Here is a 26,182-nt window from a genome sequence, read left to right on the forward strand (position 1 = left end):
AAAACAATCCATGGATGTATCATAGGGAGCAACAGACTGCTCTACTGCAGTCCTCTAACCAGTTGCAATGCAACCAGTACAAATGTTGGACTAGTACCAGCCCCTCTGGTTTCTGTTATGGAAATGAAAGGGAGGAAAGCATTTTTCTCTCTCCAATAAATACAGCTGGATAAGATGTATTTGAAGTTGTATCTTGCTTTTGAAAATATACAGTATAGTGCTAGTGATTAAGTCAAAGATACCTGCAACAGATCTCTAAGGGTGTTGGTACTAAAAGTTATGATTTATCAAACACAATCCAAATCTAAATATCTACTCACAAAAACAATTGTGTCAGATAGTTTTTGTGTGTCAGAGTTATTTCATTTTAAAAAACCCAACAGATTCCAGTATCATTTTAACATTTGTTCTGCATATAAATGGTTGCACAGAGACTATTATTTCTGTTTTATATGAAACAGAACTGTGTATGGAACATTTAATTTTGGAAATAACTACCTCCACAGATGGTGCTGTGACAACAGCTGTCATTGTTGTCAAAGTAACACGCATATGTGTTTGTGAAACAGCTGAAATGCTGCTTTCTGCAGCTGTTTTATGCTCCTGTCAGACACTGTTATCAGTGATCTTAAACCAATTTTCCTGAAAGTAACCTTAAAATGTATACTTTTTGAGCAAATACTGACATGAATATACAAGAGTTTGCACAGGAACTCTGCAAGTCCCAGGATCACAAGGAGGCCTCATGTTGAATATTGAGACTCTACCTACAAAAATTGCAGTTTTCAGCAATTCGTTCTTTCATTCCAATGGAACTAAAGCTACACAAGTATTCTAAAGAAAATTAGACTAGGGAATAAGAAAGAAATATATATAGTTCATATTTTAATTGCATTTTAGATACAAATCAGAATATGTGTTCTCTTTCCAATATAATACACACATTGGAATGCAATTTTCTCTCCCTTTCTCTCTTTCTTGCTTCTTTAGGTTATTTTATTTATACTTTAGTAAGATAATATGAACAAAAAGGCTCATGTAGGTAAAAATTGGAATATGAATGTGTTAGGTTAATTCACACAGAAAACAAACAAACCACCCCCTCTAGGATAATTATATATGAACTTGAAAGAGTAAAGGGTGGTTGTACGGTATGTTTTCTGGGCTGGATAGCGGTTCTTAGCTGGTAGACAAATGTGATGATATCTTGACTGTTTCTGAATTAATTTTTTTGGCTTACGAAGGAATATATCCTGTATTAGAAGTAGGAAGCTTGTTTTGGGTTTATGAAGAAAATATTTACCACAGTTAGCTTCATCAGAATTATCTTTACAGTGCTGAACTTGGTCACAAACATGAGCCTTTGGTATGCATTCTCCATTACCACACTGATAATAATTGGCTTCACATGGATCTATAAAATGAAAGAGAAAAACACACCATGATCAACGCAACAATTTTGATTGTTCTCTCCACTGATAAGTCTTGTCTACAGAGGTTGTATGTTTTGAATATATAATAGTTATTGTGTTAATTGGCTAGTATCCCAGCATTCATATAAGGCAGTTCATGTTTTAACAATAGTATATGTGATCTCATCACATAAAGACTTGAAAATTAAAAATGAGTTATGTAAGTAATGGTGGATTCTTGTAGAGTCATCAGGGGCCATTTCACACTCCAAATTTCACATTCAGGATTCTACTTTAACTGCATTGTTTGCATCTTGTGTGGCGAGTTTAGTTTGTTGAGGCTCTTTGGGTGAGAGTTCTAAATAATGATTTCCAACTGCAAACCCCAGGCTTCCATAAGATGGAACCAAAGCAATTAAAAGAAAAACATAGCTGTATGTATAATTGTGGAATGTGAAAGAGTCCCATATTTCTCTTAAATTCAAATTAACAAAAGTCAGATTCAGTGTTTGCTTCAGAAGTTACTTTTTCTTTGTCATCTTTAGGAGGATGACGTGAAGAAAGAATTTCATGGCATGTATTTCAGGAAGAATTCATCAAGTAGAAAGAATCTACTCTTTGCTCCTTTTTCTGCTACAGGAATCATCTTCTACAAGGTTGCCATGAAATAGAGAACTGATCATTGTTCTCTATTCTAAGTTTTAAATTTAAAGAGAAAGTGTGACATTTTGAAAAGCCCATGAGACATCCAGAAAAACATGGATTGTGAATGACAAATCAAGGAATCTGTCATCACCATTTCATTTGAAAAATATTGGCAAGTATGAAACTCACCTGGCATACCCAGATGGTATCCTGTAGTAAAATTGGCCATAAATCCTCGCTTAGTTCCAGATTTGTCAGTAATGAAGAGTACTGTCATCTGGTGAGTGGTAGAGAATATATCTGGCACTGGAGATTTTCCTGTATATACAGCTACTCTTAGGAAAAGACAAATATATTTTAGCTATGTGTCAAAAGGGTTTACTTCAAACACTTAGAAAGTGTTAGCATTTAAATATGTGGAAAGGAAATATGATATTGGCTTATGATGGAGGCAGGTTTTCTTTTCTTCAGTATATCAACTTACAGCCTAGTTCTACGTATTAGTCTTATGAAGAGCAGAACCACTAAACTATCAAAGGTTATATAAGTATTCACTTATGAAGTTTCCACTGATCCATGTGTCCATTTTAGAAGGGTTTAAGTGACTATGGTTTTCAAAAACTTGCCTTGAAAAAACATGGTTTAATTCTTCAAATATTCTGATACTAATTAAATACACTCCAAATGTAGATGGTACTGAAGGTTTCCTAGAACAGAATTTGGATTTGTTTTACAGTTTTAACTTGGGGATGTTGACTTGACCTTAATCATATTGATCATTGGAACATTGTTGCAAGACTTCTTCTTTGGAGGCTTTTGAACAGAGGCTGGATGGCCATCTGTTAGGCATGCTTTAAATGCAATTTTTCTGCTTCTTGGCAGGGGGTTGGACTGGATGGCCCATGAGGTCTCTTCCAACTCCATGATTCTATGATTCCATAATACCAATAAATGGTACATCTGTGATGCATCATGGCATACATTGATATTGATATTTTAGTACCTACAGGACAATCCAAATTTGTTTTTGCCCTACATTTTGACTATCATGTAACTCGTGACATTGCACATAGATTGCCACTTGTCACCTATCAAGATACTGATAATGTCTTAGCTTTAGTTGATGAATCAGGTGGTATACATTCAATCCATACAGTGAAATCTGTGAAAATGTCCATCAAAATATTGCCACCTGTAAATCTTGATACTTGTTACTGAAAATTCCTAGAATATGGGAAACATATTGCCAAGTCTGGGATGGATAGAACAGCTTTCTTGCTCATTTCAATGACATTTTAGTTTCTTGGTGAGTAGCTATGTACAAAATATTTTTGCAGGAAATATTTCACAGTATTATTATTAAATTCTGTATGATTTGCCACAGAATCATACCGATGGAAGAGTTGTCAAGCTCCCTCTACTAAAAGCCCCTGCCATGCAAGAACACACAATCAAAGTATCCCTAACTGATGTCCATCAACCCTCCATTTAAAAATAGCTATCAGATTACTTCTTAATCTTCTGTTCTCAAAGCTAAACATACCCAGAATCAATCATACCCATTATAGGGTATGATTATATAAGCGAGTAGGTTGTACTTGCCCAAAAATAAAGAATCTGGTCCTCTGCCATCTCTTATTTCTACAACATCATAAATATTTTCCAGATCAAGATACTGGAAATGAAGTTGAATATTTTTTCCTTCATCTGCATTTAAATACCATATGCCTAGAAAGTAAATTCAAGAAAGACAGAAAAGTTGTTAATTGTATCAATCAGATACTAGATGATTCATTAATCAGTTAATGAAAAGATAAGAGTGAAAGATTGTTTAAAAAGTCAAACATATTTAACAGCATTCACTTCCAGCATTCACTGATGTCTCTCTTGCAGATTAGTTCATACAGTGATACTTTATTCCCTACTCTGAACAAAAAAGCAATACCTACTATAATCATTGTTCTGGTATTAATTGGGAATATTATCTACATAGTTCATGTGGATGAAATCCAAACAATTAATCACTGCTATCATTAGTTCTTGTTTGTTCTGACAGAACTTATGAATGAATGAAGAATAAAGGATTCTTCTTGCTGAAGTATTTATACATAATTATTGTAGAGTCACAACATGCACACCACTTACAAGCACTAAACAGCACTACACAGCTGTGCTTATAATCTGTAAATTCTTCTGAACATTTGAAGATGTACAATTACTTACAAGAAGCTTGGTTGGGATAGTTGTTTGGATAGTTCATTGAGCTAAATGTAGTGTTTGGTTCCCACAAATCAAATGGTCCTCCGCAGTCAGCTGAAGGGGGAAAAGGTATTTCAGAATAACATCAATTTATTGTTGATTATAGCTCAGTAGTCTAAATACACTTTAGTAGTCTAAATACCCTGAAGGCACTAGGTTCTGCATGTAAGAAGCTAATGAAGGTTATGTCTGGTTAGTGCTTGGAAGGAAGACTGCCAGGAATATTAGGAGCTGCAGGCTATGTTCAGAGAAAGGCAAAGATAAATTTCCTCTGAATAAATTGTGCCAAGAAAATCCAATGATTGTTTTGCCATAGATTGAACTCAGCTTAAAGGCATATCATGAAAAATAGCTTAGTTTAGTAGTAGTTGCTTACTTGAACTGAAAATGTATTATCATGCATTACTAATGGCAAGCATTCCATGCCACTTATAGGGAGATAGCTTTATTTCCCTTGGCAGCAGTAATGTACTTGCTGTTTTGCAATAGCTCCAAATGGGTGTACAGTGTTCCCTCACTTATTGCTGGGATTAGGTTCCAGGACCACCCGCAATAAGTGAAAATCCGTGAAGTAGGGACGCTATATTTATTTTAATATTTATACATTATTTTAGTAGTTATACACTATTTTAAGTCTTTATCAACCAATCGTGTGTTGCTAAATTGCCTCCTTCTCCGCTTGGGCTCCTTTTCTCTCCCTTTGGCTTCTACTTCTTCCCTTCCTTAGGCTGTAAATTGTAATATCTTATGATTTATAATAGTCTTTTAGAGTTTATTGAAAAACCGCAAAACAGCAAATCCACGAAAAGTGAACTGCGAAATAGTGAGGGACCACTGTATCCATATAAACTAACACTTAAATGACCTTTTCATAGTTCTAATTCTTTAACCTGTGTACTGTTGGATAGGTCTAACTTGTCCTCATATTTTAAGCAGAGAGCCCTATCTTAAATTTGTTTTAATATAATTTCTTCTGTTATTTGCTTGAATTTTCTCTCAGTTAGAACTAAAAAGTAAACACACAGAGAGAGACATTTCTTTTTAGGATAGGTGATCATCTTTCTTTTGTTTATTTAGAGAACATTCTTCCACAACAATATCATTCTTCTGCAAAATGTAATAGAGATATTTATATTCCCTAACATCTGGCTTTGGATACCTTCAATTGCACAAGTGTTTCTTTTTCTGTTTCTTCTATATCTTTTAGGACACCACTAAGTACTTCACCCACAAGCTGACTTTTGTTTTACTTTGGCATCCTCCACCCCCCACCCCCCCAACCACTATTTTGCTATTTTACTGTTTAGGTCCAGACTATCTGAAAGATTGCGTCTTTCTCAATGAACCTGTCAGAACATTAAAATCTAAAGGGAAGACTTTCTCTTAGGGCCCATCTACATTGTCATATAATGCAGTTTCATAAGGGAGTTTAACTGCAATGTAGACTGATACAATGCAGTTCAATGCAGTTAAACTGCATTATGAAACTGCATTATATGGCAGTGTAGATGGAGCTTCAATACTAACATAGGCTCACTTGGTAAGGATAGCCTTCTCAACGGTGGCTCCTATCCATTGGAACACTCTTCTGTTGGGGGCTAGTCTGTCACTCTCTGCTTTTTATTTGTTGGTAGGTGAAGACATTTCTATTCAAGCAATTATTTCAGGGGAATAATTCAGATGCATTTTTTGTTTTTATGCTTTTAACTTTTGTAACTTTTAAAACATTTGTTATCCTTTTAAACATTGTTTTGTTTGCCTTAAATTGCATTGTTTCAATTAATGTTATCTGTGATCCCCTATGGTGCCCACTACATAAGCAGACACTCTATTACATAGGCAATACTGCTACAGCATGCTTCTCTGAATTTTGATAGACCTGAAGGTTTCCTGAAACAGTTGTATTGGACACTGATCAGTCTGCACTGAAAAAGGATGGAAAAAGAGTTACAAAAGAAACAGGTGCTCCAAGTCATAGGGCTACACTCTTCCCTCATCCTGTCATTTATACAGCAGAAACTCCTATTTCTGAACAGGAAAAGTAAGAAATTTCTATTCAAAATATGTCTGTTATTCTATAGTAATTCATTTGTAAGACTGAAAAAATATTAACTCCTCTAATTTCCATATATGAAGAACCATTCTTAAATAATGAAGAGCTTTAGTTTGGAATATTTTAAAGTATACTTTTACATTGAATAGCTCACTAGGCAAGGTTTTTTTATTCATTGTTTAACAAGATATATTAGAATCCATGTAGGTACAGATGGCTTGAAAGAAGCACCCACAGGCTCTACAATTACAATTATAATTATAATGATACCATTAAAAGTAATGATAATTTGCGTTGTCGTTGCAGAGAGGGGCTTCTATTGTATTATTATTCCATGCATCCTCATCACTGGAAACAGATGTCACAGCTGAAGAACATTCATATAATGGAGAAAGTTTGAGAACTTTGCATACATTTACAGAAAAAACCCTAATTTTTCAATATTTTCTCCAAAACCTTCAAGTGACAAATCACAAGGCAATGTAATGAATCCCAGATAAAAAGGGAACAAAGAAACTGCTGTTGAACTATTTATACTATTCTTAAGTAGATGAGTGAAGCAAGTCAGTTTTTTGGATGGTCCACCATCATACTTATTCTCCTAGATGAGGATTTTACTTCACAAGGTCCTAAAAGTGAGTTCTGGCATTGCAAACCCATCTTGGGGAGAGTCAGAGCATGACAAAATAAACATTCTTCTTATCACACCAGTGTTTGTTGAAAGCACTGTCCCTACAAACACTTAAAATATTAATTAAAAATTAATATGCATTTTGCAATTCTCTGCCTTTTCGTATTTAGTTTATTTTATAATAGGGAGCTTTACTTATGATTGCCTTTTGTTTTGGGCTGTAGGGGTATGCATGCACACCAGTTTTTGCAAAATGAACACCAGAAGTCTTGCAAAGTTTTGATTCTCCACATGTCGGATATCACGTCGTATGTACAAATTTAATTAATTCCATCCGACTTACGAGGACTAATGATACTTTTGCACAGCCCTAATACTAAAAAAGCCAATTTCAAAAATCTTCTGAATTACTGAAGAACGAAAGCTAACTACTACTAATGTAGCATTAGTACACAGTGTTGACTTACCAGGTTTGTAAGATCAGTGGTTTAATCTCACTTGAATTAATGGGTAGATTTAGAACCAAATTTCTCCATCCCTAATTTTATTCTATTTTCCAACAGAAATATCAGAGGTTCTTATATATATATTTCAATAGTTTTGCCTTATTTAAATATATAGCAGCATAGATGTTAACAAAGTGTTTATTTTGATAAAACAAAACAAATATTTGATGCTGGGTTATTTTTTAAAACATAACAATTTTTATTATATTCTGTGTAGAGAGAAACACATTTATTTTCGCTCCAGGAACTTTCTAAGCCATTTTATGATAGTACATTTTGAAGATCAAGATGAAGATTTCAAAGAGGTTAAGTTTACTCCTGGTAGACCTGTGATACTTTTAACTTCAGAGAGGTTTAAGTCAGCTTTAAAAAGTGCTATTTTCAATTATTTGCTTATATTTTACAAAGCATCATCTTAAAGTGTTCAGCTTTCAAAAGATTGCTTCATGCCTTTGGAGAAGATGATTCTGCTCTAAGTTTTAGTATAAACATTAAAGGACCTATCCAGGTTGCTGAACCTATTTTAGAGGGCTCAACATTTAGTCTTTAAAAGTTTACTTTAAAAGCAATAGAGTCAATGTGCCAGTTACATATAGTCACATGCAGACAATTTTATGGTCCAGAAGGTAGAAGAGGCAACAAGAGGATCAGTAACTCTTGATCTAATCTTAACAAATGTGGAAGACCTGATCAATACAGTTGAAGTGGTTGGATCCTTAGGGGCAAGTGACCATGTGCTCCTGGAGTTTGCAATACAAAGGAATGCTGAAACTAAGACAAGTCAAACACGCATTCTCGACTTTAAGAGAGCTGACTTCCAAAAAATGAAGGAATTACTGAGCGGCATTCCATGGACACCAATATTAAAAAACAAGGGAGTTAAGGATGGATGGGAGTTTTTCAAAAGTGAAATACTCAAGGCGCAAATGCAAACAGTGCCAACAAAGAAGAAAAATAAGACAAGTGCAAAGAAGCCAGAATGGATGTCCAAAGAACTTCTAACTGAGCTAAAGCTCAAAAGTGACATGCACAAGAAGTGGAAAAGGGGAGAAATCACCAAAGAAGAATTCAAACGTATAGCCAACACCTGTAGGGAAAAGGTTCGCAAGGCTAAAGCGCAAAATGAGCTCAAGCTTGCCAGGGACATAAAAAACAACAAAAAAGGCTTTTTTGCTTATGTTGGTAGAAAAAGGAAGAAAAAGGAGGCGATAGGGCCTCTGCAAGGAGAAGATGGGGTGATGGCGACAGGGGACAGGGAAAAGGCAGAACTGCTCAATGCCTTCTTTGCCTCGGTCTTCTCACAAAAAGAAAGCCATCTTCAACCTCAGCAACATGGAATGGACGAAGGATTGGGGGAAATCCAACCCCAAATAGGGAAACAAGTTGTCCAGGAACACCTGGCCTCTCTAAACGAATTCAAGTCCCCAGGGCCAGAGCAGCTACATCCAAGAGTACTGAAGGAATTAGCAGAAGTTATTTCAGAACCACTAGCAATTATCTTCAAGAGTTCTTGGAGAACGGGAGAAGTCCCAGCAGATTGGAGGAGGGCGAATGTGGTCCCTATCTTCAAGAAGGGAAAAAAGAACGACCCAAACAATTACCGTCCGGTCAGCCTCACATCGATACCAGGCAAGATTCTGGAAAAGATCATCAAGGAAGTGGTCTGCGAACACTTAGAAACAAATGTGGTCATTGCTGATAGTCAACACGGATTTACAAAAAACAAGTCATGCCAGACTAATCTGATCTCTTTTTTCGATAGAGTTACGAGTTGGGTCGATACAGGGAATGCTGTGGATGTAGCCTACCTGGATTTCAGTAAGGCCTTCGACAAAGTCCCCCATGACCTTCTGGCAAATAAACTATTAAAATGTGGGCTAGACAAAACTACGGTTAGGTGGATCTGTAATTGGCTAAGCGAACGAACCCAAAGGGTGCTCACCAATGCATCGTCTTCATCATAGAAAGAAGTGACAAGTGGAGTGCCGCAGGGCTCCGTCCTGGGCCCAGTTCTGTTCAACATATTTATTAATGACTTAGACCAGGGGTCCCCAAACCTTTAAAGCAGAGGGCCGATCCGCAACCCTTCAGACTGTGGAGGGGCCGAATTATCATTTGGAAAAAAAAAACCTGAACAAATTCCTGTGCACACTGCACATGTCTTATTTGTAGTGCAAAACAAAAACAACAACGAAAGAGCAATATAATATTTAAAAATGAAAACAATTGTAAACAACATAAACCTATCAGGATTTCAATGGGAAGTGTGGGCCTCCTTCTGGCTAATAAGATAGTCAAGTTAATTAGGATTGTTGTTGTTATTGTTGTGTGCCTTCAAGTCATTTCAGACTTTGGGCGAGCCTAAGTTTAAAATTATTTATTTATTCATTTACTACATTTATTTATTACATTTATATCCTGCCCTTCTCACCCCAAAGGGGACTCAGAGCAGCTGTATGTACATATAATATATTATATTATTAGCATAGCACAATATTAGCATTATATATTACTATACTGAACTATACCACTATACTGTAATATTATATGTAATATATAACATATAATTAATATTATTATATGGTATTATTATTAGTATTATATTGTATAACATTATAATATTATTATCAATATTATATGTACATACAATATATTATATTATTAGCATAGCACAATATTAGCATTATATATTACTATACTGAACTATACCACTATACTGTAATATTATATGTAATATATAACATATAATTAATATTATTATATGGTATTATTATTAGTATTATATTGTATAACATTATAATATTATTATCAATATTATATGTACATACAATATATTATATTATTAGCATAGCACAATATTAGCATTATATATTACTATACTGAACTATATCACTATACTGTAATATTATATGTAATATATAACATATAATTAATATTATTATATGGTATTATTATTAGTATTATATTGTATAACATTATAATATTATTATCAATATTATATGTACATACAATATATTATATTATTAGCATAGCACAATATTAGCATTATATATTACTATACTGAACTATATCACTATACTGTAATATTATATGTAATATATAACATATAATTAATATTATTATATGGTATTAGTATTAGTATTATATTGTATAACATTATAATATTATTATCAATATTATATGTACATACAATATATTATATTATTAGCATAGCACAATATTAGCATTATATATTACTATACTGAACTATATCACTATACTGTAATATTATATGTAATATATAACATATAATTAATATTATTATATGGTATTATTATTAGTATTATATTGTATAACATTATAATATTATTATCAATATGATATGTACATACAATATATTATATTATTAGCATAGCACAATATTAGCATTATATATTACTATACTGAACTATATCACTATACTGTAATATTATATGTAATATATAACATATAATTAATATTATTATATGGTATTATTATTAGTGTTATATTGTATAACATTATAATATTATTATCAATATTATATGTACATACAATATATTATATTATTAGCATAGCACAATATTAGCATTATATATTACTATACTGAACTATATCACTATACTGTAATATGATATGTAATATATAACATATAATTAATATTATTATATGGTATTATTATTAGTATTATATTGTATAACATTATAATATTATTATCAATATTATATGTACATACAATATATTATATTATTAGCATAGCACAATATTAGCATTATATATTACTATACTGAACTATATCACTATACTGTAATATTATATGTAATATATAACATATAATTAATATTATTATATGGCATTATTATTAGTATTATATTGTATAACATTATAATATTACTAGCTGTGCCCGGCCACGCGTTGCTGTGGCAAAGTGGTGGTGGTATTGGTTAAAAATTGTTGTGTAATTTTTATTTGACATTATTTGCAATTTTTTTATTAATTTTATTGTAAGTTATATTTTTATTTATTATATTTTATTATTTTCTTGTATTATTTTTAGTTATTTTCTGTTATTATAGTATTTTATTGAATTAATTTTTAGTGTTTATTTTTTTTTATTGGGTTGCTAGGAGACCAAGTTGGAGGAGCTTAGCCTTCTAACTGGCAGCAATTGGATAAAAGCAATTATTCCTCTCCCTCTAATTAGGACTTTATTTTTCTTTTCTTTTTGTTGTATCAACCTAGAGCCGTGGATGATGGGTTGTGTTGTCAAATTTCAAGGTTGGGGGGCCTGTAGTTTTGTTGTTTTGTCCGCTGCCATGATGCCATCACTCTTTTATATATATAGATTATCAATATTATATGTATATACAATATATTATATTATTAAAAATGATATAAAAATATTATATTATAAAACTTAGGGCGGGGGCCAGGTAAATGACCTTGGAGGGCCGCATCCGGCCCCCGGGCCTTAGTTTGGGGACCCCTGACTTAGACGAAGGGTTAGAAGGCACGATCATCAAGTTTGCAGACGACACAAAACTGGGAGGGATAGCCAACACTCCAGAAGACAGGAGCAGAATTCAAAACGATCTTGACAGACTGGAGAGATGGGCCAAAACTAACAAAATGAAGTTCAACAGGGACAAATGCAAGATACTTCATTTCGGCAGAAAAAATGGAAATCAAAGATACAGAATGGGGGATGCCTGGCTTGACAGCAGTGTGTGCGAAAAAGACCTTGGAGTCCTCGTGGACAACAAGTTAAACATGAGCCAACAATGTGATGCAGCAGCTAAAAAAGCCAACGGGATTCTGGCCTGCATAAATAGGGGTATAGCGTCTAGATCCAGGGAAGTCATGCTCCCCCTCTATTCTGCCTTGGTCAGACCACACCTGGAATACTGCGTCCAATTCTGGGCACCACAGTTGAAGGGAGATGTTGACAAGCTGGAAAGCGTCCAGAGGAGGGTGACTAAAATGATTAAGGGTCTGGAGAACAAGCCCTATGAGGAGCGGCTTAAAGAGCTTGGCATGTTTAGCCTGCAGAAGAGAAGGCTGAGAGGAGACATGATAGCCATGTACAAATACGTGAAGGGAAATCATAGGGAGGAGGGAGCAAGCTTGTTTTCTGCTGCCCTGCAGACTAGGACACGGAACAATGGCTTCAAACTACAGGAAAGGAGATTCCACCTGAACATCAGGAAGAACTTCCTCACTGTGAGGGCTGTTCGACAGTGGAACTCTCTCCCCCGGACTGTGGTGGAGGCTCCTTCCTTGGAGGCTTTTAAGCAGAGGCTGGATGGCCATCTGTCGGGGATGCTTTGAATGCGATTTCCTGCTTCTTGGCAGGGGGTTGGACTGGATGGCCCATGAGGTCTCTTCCAACTCTGCTATTCTATGATTCTATGATGGTTTAAGAAGGCCTAATGTTAAAACTCCCATATTTCTTCCAGAGTTCTATGGGTGTGTGATTCTTGCTTGCTGCATTAAGTTAATAAATCTCACTTCACCAAGAATAAGCCCTATTTGACTGCATGGGATTGGTTCTGAGTAGACATTTATAAAGAATGACTATGATGTAATGGTTTGATGATATACTTCTTGAGACCAGGATTTGAATTCCTGCTCACTCTAGGATACCCACTGTTGGTGTCCTATGGTATATCTCTCAGCTTATAGGCTATAATTATTTCAATACCTCAGTTTATATTGAAAATCCCATAACCTATTGGAAAATAACTGCACCCAGTCTTTTCGGAAATGTGAATATCCATGAACATGTGGAGACCACCTTTTGAAAACCATTAGTCAAGAAAAGCATGACCTTGTTAGAAGTCAACCCTTTGAACAAGTGATATTCACAATCATTAATGTAATGGCACACCGGTAACTCAGCTGTTAAACTGAAGAACCCTAACCATATATGCATCTGTCGCACCTCAGGCTAAGTTCACCTTGCTTAGATACCCAGTCAACACACAATAGTCTTTTAAAGTCTTTATTAAAGCAAAGCAATATAGATGAAGCAAGCAATCAATGATAAGTCCAAGTATAAAGGAAATGTCCAAAGGTAGTAGGAAATCAATAATGTATAAATGTTCAATAGTTCAAAAGGCAAGGTCCATTGATTCAAAGGCAAGATAATAGCAATAATCCATGAGGCATAAAGTTAGTCCAAGAAAATCCAAAGCTTAAGATCTTAGTCCATAGAATCCAAAAACATGAAGTTCAGAGCACACAATCTTAGTCCACAGGCTCCAAAATACAAATTCCAAACGCAAGAAACAGGGTCCAAGAATGCAGGAAATCCCAGGGCAAAGAATAGTCCATAGAAAGCACAGCACAAGGATGAAGCGATGAAATTGCTCTGACAAAGATATGGTCCGAAACAGCTGCTTTTAAAAGCAACCTAAAAAGGCGTTCCTTTTGCCACAGCTTGAATCTTTCGGCAGTTGACTTTTGCGTGCCAAGCGCGCACTCCTCCGTAACTCAGATCCCCGCCAAGACAATCGGTCTTCTCTAGACAGCCCAGGGATATTGTTATCTCGCATCTGGCCTTCAGTTGTCCCGGCTCCGTCATTATCTGTTAGTTCTCCAGTTACCTCCTCATTATCTCTCATAACTGCCGGATCCTCCTCAAAAACTCCCAAAGGAAAAGTGTCAGCTTGACCGGTATCTGACTCTTCTGGAGCCAACAGGTCATCTTGCTGAAAGTGAAACTGCATGTCTTTAACAGAAGGCTCAGACTGATGCAAAATCCCCAAACCAGAATCCTCTTCTGTTCCATCGTGGAAACCAAAATCCCCTTCAGTGTCATCATCCTGAACCTGACCATGGCCAGCCTGTGGCTGGGATATAACACTATCCTCCTCCCTAAAATCCCCCTCCCGCCTCCCCGGCGGGCAAGGCTTTGCTGGATAAGAACGGTGGAACTGGGACACCAAATCTGGAGCATGAACATCCCGGGCATCAACCCAACAACGTTCCTCAGGGCCATAACCCACCCAGTCCACTGGGCATTGCAATTTACGCCGATGGCGGCGCGAGTCCAAAATGTCCCCCACTTCAAACTCTTCCTCCCTGTCGCACAGAACCGGAGGTGGTGGCGGCCCAGTGTCCGGCCGAACTCCAGTGGCGGGACGGAGCAAAGATCGATGAAATACGGGATGAATCTTCATACCCCGTGGAAGTCGAAGCTTGAAAGTCACAGGGTTGATTTGGGCCAACACAACATAGGGTCTCACAAAGCGAGCGTCCAATTTCCGGGAGGGCCACTGGAGAGGCAGGTGTTTGGTCGACAACCAAACATGGTCCCCCACCTGTATGTCCGGGCCCTGCTGCCGATGAGCATCCGCCATACGTTTGTAGTCCGCTTTGGTCTGCTCCAACTGAGCCTTTAAAATGTCGTGAACTGCAGACAACTCTTGCAACCAGGAGATGGCTGCCGGAACTTCCCCGGAGTCGATCACCGCCGGGAAGAAATGAGGATGAAACCCATAGTTCGCAAAGAACGGGGCCTCCTTGGTAGAACTGTGAACACTGTTATTATAAGCAAATTCAGCCATGGCTAACAAAGAGGTCCAATTATCTTGATAATTGACATAACATCGCAGGTATTGTTCCAGGGTAGCATTGGTCTTTTCCGTTTGCCCATCCGTGTGGGGATGCTGAGCAGTGGACATCCGTCCCTCGATCCCCAGCTGTCTCTGCATTTCTTTCCAGAAATGCGACGTGAACTGGGCTCCCCGGTCCGAGACCAAACTCTTGGGTATGCCATGAATCCGGAAAACATGGCGCAAGAACAGATCCGCCATCTCCTTGGCTGTAGGCAGTCCTGCACACGGGATGAATTGACTCATTTTGGTGAACAGATCCACCACCACCAAAATCGTTGTACAACCATGGGACAAAGGAAGGTCCGTGATGAAATCTGCTGATACCATCTCCCACGGCTGGGCCGGGGTGGGCAGCGGGTGTAGCAACCCCGCTGGTTTTCCCACAGAGTTCTTGGCACGTTGGCACACAGGACAGCTTGACACATATTTTTCCACTTCTCGCCGAACTTTCGACCACCAGAAGTCTCGGAGGACCAACTGCATGGTCTTGAAGATCCCAAAATGGCCCGCCGGCTGAGAGTCATGACACAGTTTCAAAATTTCAAGCCTTTCCGGCCCAACGGGAACGTACGCCCTGGAGCGATGGCAAAGGAGTCCATCTACCACATGAAATGGAAACTTAAGTCCAGCCACCAGCTGCTCCTGAACCCAAGGGTCATCTGCTTGATGGGCCCAAAGCCTCTCCGTCAAAGACCCTCGCACAACAGGGCGAGGAGGCAAGTCCTCTGCCGCAGCCACGGCAGCGAAGTTCTCTGGGCGCAACAGGTACGCTTCGGCGGATTACTCCCGCCCACACACATATTCCGGTTTTCGGGACAAAGCATCTGCTTGTTTGTTCCGAGCCGCCGGCACATAACACACTCTGAAATGGAAACGTTCAAAGAACAGTGCCCAACGCTGTTGCCGCTGGTTCAACTTACGGGAAGTGTGTAGATATTCCAGGTTACGGTGATCGGTGTGGACCTCCACCGGATGTCGAGCTCCCTCTAACCAATGTCTCTACGCCTCGAAGGCCGACTTGATGGCCAGTAGCTCCTTCTCCCAGATGGTATAGTTCCGTTCCGGCGCTGTCAACTGCCGGGAAAAATAGGCACACGGGTGGAGATGTTCGCCCACCGGCTGCAGCAAAACAGTTCCAACCGCCACATCAGAAGCATCGGCCTGAACCACAAAAAGCGTGTCCGGGTTTGGGTGCTGTAGAATCGGCTGGGTGGTGAAAAATTTCTTGAGTCTCTGGAAGCCACCCTCCGCTTCCTTAGTCCACAAAAAGGGTTTCTTCCCTCTCAAACACTGAGTGATGGGATCAGCCCATCGTGCGAAGTCCGGGATAAACTTGCGGTAATAATTGGCAAAACCCATGAAGCGTTGAATGTCCTTCTTATTCATGGGGGCCGTCCAATCTCTCACCGCAGCAACTTTAGCAGGGTCCATAGAAATTCCCTTAGCAGAGATACGATAGCCCAGGAAATCCACCTCTGACAGGTCGAACTCACATTTTTCAAGTTTGGCATAGAGGCCATGGTCCCGTAAACGCTGGAGCACAGCACGCACCTGCTGGTCGTGCTCCCGCTGAGATGTAGAAAAAATCAAAATATCGTCAAGATAAACAACCAAAAACCGGTCCAAGAAGTCACGGAAAATGTCATTCACAAAATGTTGAAACGTTGCGGGGGCGTTGCAGAGCCCGAAGGGCATGACGCGATATTCGAAACTTCCGAAGCGTGTTTGGAACGCCGTCTTCCACTCGTCCCCAGCCCGGATGCGTACCAAGTTATACGCTCCCCGAAGGTCCAACTTGGTAAAAATCCATGCACCCCGTAGACGATCCAAAAGTTCTGGAATCAAAGGCAAAGGGTAGCGGTTCTTGATGGTGATGTTGTTCAAGGCCCGGTAGTCATTGCACAATCGCAATTCCCCCGACTTCTTTTTTACAAACAGCAGTGGAGCCCCAGCCGGCGACTGTGAGGGGCGGATGAACCCCTTGCATAGGTTGGTATCCAAAAACTCTCGGAGAGCCGCGAGCTCTGGCTCCGAGAGAGAATACAATCGTCCGTGGGGAATCGGAGCGCCCGGTTCCAAGTCAATGGTGCAGTCGTAGGGCCGGTGGGGAGGCAGTCATTCTGCTTCTTTCTCGCTGAACACATCCCAATAGTCTTGATATTTTTGCGGTAGCACCGCCAGAGATTGTCCCGAAATTTCAACGTTGGAAAACTTTTCCGAAGCCTGGTGCGCCAGGCCACCCTGTCTCGGCGCACAATGTTCTTGGCAAAATGCGGACGTGAAACGCAACTCGAACTGGGACCACAGGATGGTGGGGTTATGTTTCGCCAACCAGGGAATCCCTAACACCACCGGGTGAGGGATCTCGGTGACCAAGAATGAGATATCTTCTTCATGACTCCCCACTCTCATGAGGATCGGTGCGGTGTAACAAGCCACTGGTCCCGCTTTCAGTTGGCGTCCATCAAAGTTCTGAATATCTCGAGGAGGTTGTAAATCCCATTTTTGTAATCCCACAAATTTGGCAAAGCGATGGTCCATGAAGTTGTTAGTGGCACCACAATCCACCAGCACATGAGCCGTGACCGGATCTCCCTGCGCTGAGCAAAATGCCACTAGAATGAAAAACAGCGTCCCGGTCGCGGGCTGTGGGGGTGGGGCGGTGACCGAGTTAGCGAGCCCATCTAAACTCGGCCGTGGCCTTCCCCCACCGGTTCCTCCACGCAGTCAGCGCCCCTCCTCGGTTCCTGTCCAGGACCTCCAGCCCCGGAAACCGCGGCCAGCCGGGGTCCCGGTCTTCTCTTGACAGGGCATTCACGTGAAAAATGTCCAGCTGCCCCGCAGTACCAACAAAGGTTTAGGCATTGGTGGCGAGCCTTCTCTGCCGCATCGATCTTGGGCCTAGTAGAGCCTATTTGCATGGGCTCCTCGATATCCATCGTGGGTGTTGCCTCAGGTCCCGGGCGCCAGGGCTGACCGACGAACCGCTGAGATAAACAGACCCCTTCCAGCCGAATGCATAACTTGATCAACTCGTCCATTGTGGCTGGCTCCACGGATCTCGCCAATTCTATCTGCATTTCGCGCGTGAGGCCTATCCTGAATTGGCTCATCAAAGCAGGCTCGTTCCAGTCCAGTTCTTCCACCAGTACGCGGAACTCAGCGATATACTGGGCCAGCCAGCCCGTCTTCTGTGTCAGCCTTCGCAGACTACGGTCGGCTGACATTTTGGTGGCCTGTCCACCCCAAACTTCTCGGATGAGATCCATAAACTGCCTCACCGTAGCCACAGCCGGGGCGTTGGCCTCTCGCAAGGCTGTAGCCCAAGACAACACCGCATCCTCCAGGAGGCTGTAGACAAACACCACTTTAGCCTCCTCGTTCGGAAAATCTGCTGCCCTCACCTTGAGGTAGACATCACATTGTCCCATGAAATTTTTCACCTTCTGCGGGTCCCCGTTGAATTTGCTGGGTAGAGCCACTGGCACTTTGGCAGCAGGGGCCAGAGCGGCCACTCTGGCTTGTAAAGCTTGCAACTCCTGTTCCAGTTGCTGGAGGCTTGCCATGGCGACTGGTATCAGCAAGGATTTTTTGTTCAGGTCAGAGCAAACTGTCGCACCTCAGGCTAAGTTCACCTTGCTTAGATACCCAGTCAACACACAATAGTCTTTTAAAGTCTTTATTAAAGCAAAGCAATATAGATGAAGCAAGCAATCAATGATAAGTCCAAGTATAAAGGAAATGTCCAAAGGTAGTAGGAAATCAATAATGCATAAATGTTCAATAGTTCAAAAGGCAAGGTCCATTGATTCAAAGGCAAGATAATAGCAATAATCCATGAGGCATAAAGTTAGTCCAAGAAAATCCAAAGCTTAAGATCTTAGTCCATAGAATCCAAAAACATGAAGTTCAGAGCACACAATCTTAGTCCACAGGATCCAAAATACAAATTCCAAACGCAAGAAACAGGGTCCAAGAATGCAGGAAATCCCAGAGCAAAGAATAGTCCATAGAAAGCACAGCACAAGGATGAAGCGATGAAATTGCTCTGACAAAGATATGGTCCGAAACAGCTGCTTTTAAAAGCAACAGCTTGAATCTTTCGGCAGTTGACTTTTGCGCGCCAAGCGCGCGCTCCTCCGTAACTCAGATCCGCGCCAAGACAATCGGTCTTCTCTAGACAGCCCAGAGATATTGTTATCTCGCACCTGGCCTTCAGTTGTCCCGGCTCCGTCATTATCTGTTAGTTCTCTAGTTACCTCCTCATTATCTCTCATAACTGCCGGATCCTCCTCAAAAACTCCCAAAGGAAAAGTGTCGGCTTGACCGGTATCTGACTCTTCTGGAGCCAACAGGTCATCTTGCTGAAAGTGAAACTGCATGTCTTTAACAGAAGGCTCAGACTGATGCAAAATCCCCAAACCAGAATCCTCTTCTGTTCCATCTTGGAAACCAAAATCCCCTTCAGTGTCATCATCCTGAACCTGACCATGGCCAGCCTGTGGCTGAGATATAACACATCTACCTCCACTGAAGTCTAAAGCAGATACTGAATACAAAATGGAGTCCTGAGTCTGAACATGCTTAGTACAGTTACATGTCTATAACTCCTCCCACACCAAAGAGGTAAGTCAAACTGACAAATCAACATACACATATAATACAGGTTAGCAAATCTATACATTAACAAATAAATAGTGAAAATCTTGAGATGTTGCTATTTCCAACAGTTTACAGTCAGATTACTTTTCTAATCCTATGTGGAGAAGGCATTTATTGAACCTGGGTGTACCTTAAGCATGTATTCAACCACTTGCTGGACTAGTGCGGAGCTTTGGCATAGAGTACTACCAGTATGCAGATGATACCCAGCTACTCTTGCATCTCGAACCTGGGACAACCATGATTCCTGAGAACTTTAAGCTGTGTTGGAAGCAGTGATGAGTTGGCTGCGAGCGAGTAGACTTAAAGTGAATCCCGCAAAAACTGAGATACTCTGGCCCAGCCAGCCACCAGAGTTAATCCAGTCACTGCCTGATTTCGATGGGGAAGTTCTGGTTCCATCTGCTACTGTTAAAAGCCTTGGGGTTGTATTGGACTCATCGCTGACAATGGAGGCCCAGATCACTGCCATAAGTAAGCAGGCCTTTTTTCATCTTCGCCAGGCAAAGAAATTGGCATCCTACCTTTCAACAGAAGCATTGGCAACGGTAATCCATGCAACAGTCACCACTAGGTTGGATTATTGTAATGCTTTATACTTCCGAAGATAAAAACCCAGAAGATCCGAATGGTCCAAAATGCGGTGGCTAGGCTGCTAGCGGGATCATCTATAAGATCCCATATTACACTGATTCTGAAACAATTGTATTGGCTACCAACAGAATATCAGATCGCTTACAAGATACTGATCCTGACATTTAACGCTTGAAATGGCCAAGGACCATTATATCTTAGGGACCGCCTCATTCCTTTTTTCCATCAGTGGTCACCTCGATCCTCCCAGGAAAATCTCCTATACATACTGAGCCCTAGGCAGGTACACCTGGAAGCTACAAGGTGTAGAGCCTTTTCGACCTATGTTCCAATTCTGTGGAACTCATTGCCTCCATATATTAGAGCAATGTCGGAGTTGCAACCTTTTGTAAAAGCGTTCAAGACTTGGCTGTTTGGTTGTGCATTTAAGTAAATCAGATCTAATTTGCCAAATAGTCACTGTTGAATGTTTTTATGTTGTGGAATGATATTTTAAATTGTAAGTCGGTCGGAGCACTCTGGTGGAGAGCGACTAATTAAGAAATAAAGTGAAGTGAAGTGAAATCCCTGCCCAGATATGGAAGCCCATTGGGTGACCTTGGGCAAGTCATGCCCTCTCTGCCTCAGAGGAAGGCAAAACCCCCACTAACCAACCTTGCCAAAAAACTTATGATAGCTTTGTCTTAGGGCCACCATAATATCAGATATGAGTTGAAGGCACATTATAACAATAACAATAACAGTGGAGAGCATATATCTTGAAATTGACTTGCAAAATACAGCAGCTCATGAGTAGACTGAGCTGGTAAATCAGGACATAGTCTTTCTCACTATAATGGGATTAAGTGTATTTTAAGTGTATGTAAATTAGCACAAGAAACTTTTATACAAATCTGTTTGGTTAAAGAAAACAGAAAAGTAAGATTCTTTCTTGGCAATACAATATAACACCATTCAGTAAAACAAAACAAAATAAATGCATAAAATAAATGGTAAGCATAAGCAAGGACATAATTGGGTTGATATTATTGCGAAGGATGGCCAATTGCACAAGAACTCCACGTGGGTAATTCAATTCCATTGAAAATCACTATGCTGTTCAGCGAGGAATTGAATAATAGCCAATGTCTATCTTATTATAGATAAATTCCACTAAGGTTCTTTTTGTCTGTTTTATTTTGTAAGACAGCAAGGCTGATTTAATATCAATAGCTTTGTTAACAAATGAGAAGCTGAGGAACTGAATTTAACAGGAAAATTTCCCCTGTTCAACAAGAAAAATAATTTTCAGCATGCTCTAGCTGAAGAAATTAGATAATAAAACTAGACATCTTAAGTATGTTTTCCCAGTCAGAATTAGTGAAGTGTAGTCTTATTTTTTGTTATGCAAAACAATCTGATTCTACATTATTAGCAGTTCCATGTACAAAGATGACTACCTGCTCTAATCTTGTTGCTACAGTATGTGCTCATTTATTGGACATCGATTATACACACATTTCTCTCAAGCACTCCTAAGATTCGTAGAAATTACTCTTATGTATCATTAATTCTGTCTTTCAGCATTGTGTAAAGTTGTAGCAGCAAATCTGGAAAAAAACCCAGTTAATTTAAATCAGACATCTGTAATCTGCTGCATAAGTCATGTCCTATCAATGCTCTCAGTCAGATTTTAAGTGAACATCATAATTGTTAATATAATTAATGGAAGCATAGTGAGCTTTTACGTCAGTGATGATCCACAAAATAATGACATGGATAGATTTGTATCAGTGTGTGATGTTAGTTCATTTCAACAATGAAATTTGGTGCATTATAAAGGTCATAATTTTGTCTTTAGGTTTTGGAGACATAGAAGTTCAAGTAAGAGTGCATTAGCACTAGATTGTGTTGAATCACCCCTTTATGTTCAAAAGGAACTTGTCTGTGCCATAGATCAACTGGTCTTGCCTCCCTTAGCCATCTAGCCATCCCCCTACATTATCTGCCATGGAAGATTATCATGGGATTTGCTAGTCAATTATATGAAATCAAAAGTCCTAAGCAGATGTGCTCAAACAACAATAACAGTTTACTTTTATATCACCTCCCATTCCATGCAGGTTTGTAAGGTGATGGACTAAGAAAAGCAATTAAAATAATACAAAGATAAAAACCTTGTGAAATTTATTTATGTATTTATTACAATATTTATATCCCGCCCTTCTCACCCAACAGGGGACTCAGGGCGGCTTACAATAAAACACACATATAAAAACTGTACAATACACTATAAATCAGTTTAAAAAATTAACTTACATAAAACATTCATAAACTGCATTATAAAATACAGATAGACGTGCTCAAGTTTAAAAGACTGGGTCTGTCAATTGAGTTCCAGTATACATAATAGTAATTAATGCTGCTGATTCTTATTCGAAAGCCTGGCCCCACAACCAAGTTTTAACCTAAAAAAAGCAATCTGAAAACAGTTGCAAAATACAATTTTAAAACAGCTAAAAAGAGCACTTCCAATAATTGAGGGCCATGAAGAATAATACTGTTATTGCTGCCCTCAAAGCTTGAGTTAAGACAAGTCCAGTTTCCTTCAGTAGAAAGATCCGTACTTGAGGTACTGACACTGAGAAAGCTCTGTTATGCATAAAATGATACAACATCAGAGCTTTACAAACCCTTTTGCATGAAACAGCTATACCATGGAAACACAGGGTGACTTGTTATACAGAAGCCTGTCTTTATAGTGAATTATTTTAACTAACATCTGGTGCTACTGGATATAACAAGTGAACTAGATACACTTGGAAAACACAACAGAGGAAAGCTATTTTTCACTTCTGCTGTGTTTTTGTGTCATTGTTTGTCACTTGAAACGGATGGTGAGGACATGGGGGGCTTCATTAGCCCCTAGCAGTATTCTAATAGCACTGGAACAGCAAAATGGTCTAATGACTACAGAAAACAAAGACTTACTTGGTAGCTGAGGGGTTGTAGGGATTGTAGGAACCAAAGTAGGTTCTGGATAAAGACTTTCCTTGCAGCCTCCATTTGTTAATCCTATATCATCAATGGCAATGTTATCCCATCCTGGCCTTTTAAAACCGTCAAAAGCAACCTCAATTAAAGATATAACAGAAAATATTTCTTTAGCTTTATTTGTAAATTCTGGCAAAATTCTTAGGGAGGTCAGATGGATGGGGAATTTACTATCCTTTGTTTCATATGAAATTATAAGATCTGTTATATCTAATGACTAGATACACTTGGAAAACACAACAGATGAAAGCTATTTTTCATTTCTGCTGTGTTTTTATATCATTGTCTGTCATGTGAGATTTTACACATTTACCATTAGTAGATACAACTGAAAATATCCAGCTTTGCAAAAATTAATTTATGTTTGACTATCCAGTGGAATTTCTTCAGTCATGTAATCATTCAGCCACTACCAAGGTCACTATTTTTCTTCCTGCCATGTTCAAAAACCATGCAGGTTTTGAAGCCTATTCACAATTTGGGACTTATTCTGCATAGAACATTTTAGAATGTTTTTATGAATGTTGATGTAAATTAATAATTTTTAATCTGATTTATGTGTACTGTATAATTTTTATATGTGTGTTTATTGTAAGCTGCCCTGAGTCCCCTCTCGGGTGAGAAGGGCGGGATATAAATGTTATAATAAATAAATAAATAAATAAATATGGAGGTTTTGTATAGAAAACAATATTTTCTGTACACTTAATAGGAAAAAAAATCATATGCAGAAGAAAGCTGTTTCTTGTGCATAAAATTTTGTTTTCTATGTGTATCAACTATATACAAAGTTGGCACATGATTTGAAAATGTTTTCTGGTTTGAATATACTATTCTGAGAAAAACAACCATGTGCAAATTTTGAACAGTATCAATCCCAGATTGTGGAAATTATTTTCAGTCTAGGATTCTCCTCATAAGGATTTGTCAACACTTAGAAAACATGGTTTTGACCATAAAAAATATTTTCAAATATTCCTCACATCTCTAGTTTAGAGTAGGTATTTACAAGTCTCCAGAATTAGGTTTCTTTCTAAATTAGGTTTCTTCAATATGAATAGCTATTTATTCTGAAACAATTTCCCCTGAAACAAACTCGCATTCTCAATTTAGTGGATTTTTTTTTAGCATAAGAATCGAAAATGACTTATTTATTCTATAAAACATATGGACAAATCCATTTTTTTTCAGTATAGAAAAGAAGAACAAACAATTCTTCTGTAGAAAGTTTTTGAAGATTTGTCTGACATGTCTGGTGAATAATTTATTAGCTAGAGCTAGGCATATCCTTTCTGGAAGCCACAATTCAATAATGGGATAACCAAATGTTAAAAGTGATGTTTTGGAATTTGAAATTCCTAATGCTACATAATACTACCATAACCATGAGATTTCAAGTTGTACAGATATTTAATCAATCTGAGTGTTTTAACTGGTGGTTAAACATACTGGCCAAAGACAATGAAAAATTTATGTATTCCAATGATGTAATAATTTTATTTGCCAAAATTAAATCATCTTCTAATATAATGTCATCCTCTGTTCTGTTATCATCTTATACAAACTTTAATAGAAACCAAAATATATTGTTTTTGCAGATGTGAACTTACTTTGAAATTGTATGTTTCATTTAATGTGATTTGTCCATAGTTCCAGTTGTTTCCATAATTTCCTTCTTTTTTGAAAACTGTCTTTTCACTGCCATTTCCATATATTATTTTAACATCCAGATGATACACATGAACCCCGTACATGTGATACCTATATGGAATACAAGAGGTAATTGTTTATTATATCCTGTTAAATTGAAAACCACTTGACCCATAAACATAATTATGCATGTAATGTAGTAAATGATGTTTATATCTATAAACATAATTGACTAAGAAGGAAATCCCACTTATTGAAGCTGCTTAGGATCAAGGGAGTAGCAGCTGAGGTTTCTTTACATCCAGCTTTGGAGGTGTGTTATTTGTTATCTAACGCAAATCAGAATGTATCTACATCAGAGGTTCTCAACCTGGGGTCCCCAGATGTTTTTGGCCTTCAACTCCCAGAAATCCTAGCATCTGATAATCTGGCTGGGATTTCTGGGAGTTGTAGGCCAAAAACATCTGGGGTCCCCAGGTTGAGAACCACTGATCTACATAATCCACAATGAGTATTCCCAGCTTCATATGCACTTCAAAACACATGAAGTTTTGGAGTGTGGTCAGTACAAGATGTAATTCTAAAGGAAGGTGGAATGTTCATATTAATGTTCTGAATTTTATTAGCAATTATATGAAAAGGTTTGGTGAAGCAATGCAATTCTCAAGCTCAATAGGCCCATTCAATAGGCCCATATGTTTATAGCACACTACCATGGGATCCTTTCACACAATTATATCATTATATGTCCAGTATAACATTTATGGCTGCATCTTGTGAAATTTGTGAAAGTTGCAAACTTGAAGATTCCATAAAATGGAATCATAACAGGTGCAACTCTCTGGCTGAGACTTTTAATCACTTGTTCCTATGCCATAGACTGCAGGAATACATTAGAGGAAACTATAAAAGTAAGAGTGGAATCATAGTCTATAAAGAGCCCAAGATTACAGTTGTTTAATCACTTTCTTTTTCAAGATACAACATTACATTCTACCCTCCAGCCCTTTCTCATATCTCCTCCTCCAGTCGGAATTCAATCAACATGTCACATGCTAGTGCTTTGTGGTGTTTTGGTTTCTTTAGGTTTTTTTCCTGGTAGGCTTTTGCTCGCGGAAAAA

The 26,182-nt window shown here is 38.5% G+C and overlaps 1 protein-coding gene across 7 annotated transcripts in view; it reads right to left on the reverse strand.

The window, feature by feature from the left end:
- The window catches only part of tmprss15 (transmembrane serine protease 15), an 83,712-nt gene that overhangs the window by 27,968 nt on the left and 29,562 nt on the right, over positions 1-26,182 (reverse strand). For all 7 annotated transcript variants that reach the window (XM_062975013.1, XM_062975012.1, XM_008107648.3 and 4 more), the window contains 6 exons: positions 25,022-25,172; positions 23,349-23,490; positions 4,281-4,370; positions 3,660-3,785; positions 2,247-2,387; positions 1,304-1,414 (listed from right to left, as the gene is read on the reverse strand). In XM_062975013.1, coding sequence (XP_062831083.1) covers positions 1,304-1,414; positions 2,247-2,387; positions 3,660-3,785; positions 4,281-4,370; positions 23,349-23,490; positions 25,022-25,172 — 761 coding nt within the window. The remainder of the gene's footprint in view (positions 1-1,303; positions 1,415-2,246; positions 2,388-3,659; positions 3,786-4,280; positions 4,371-23,348; positions 23,491-25,021; positions 25,173-26,182) is intronic.

Source organism: Anolis carolinensis, chromosome 3 (assembly GCF_035594765.1).
Source record: "Anolis carolinensis isolate JA03-04 chromosome 3, rAnoCar3.1.pri, whole genome shotgun sequence".
Lineage (NCBI taxonomy): Eukaryota > Metazoa > Chordata > Lepidosauria > Squamata > Dactyloidae > Anolis > Anolis carolinensis.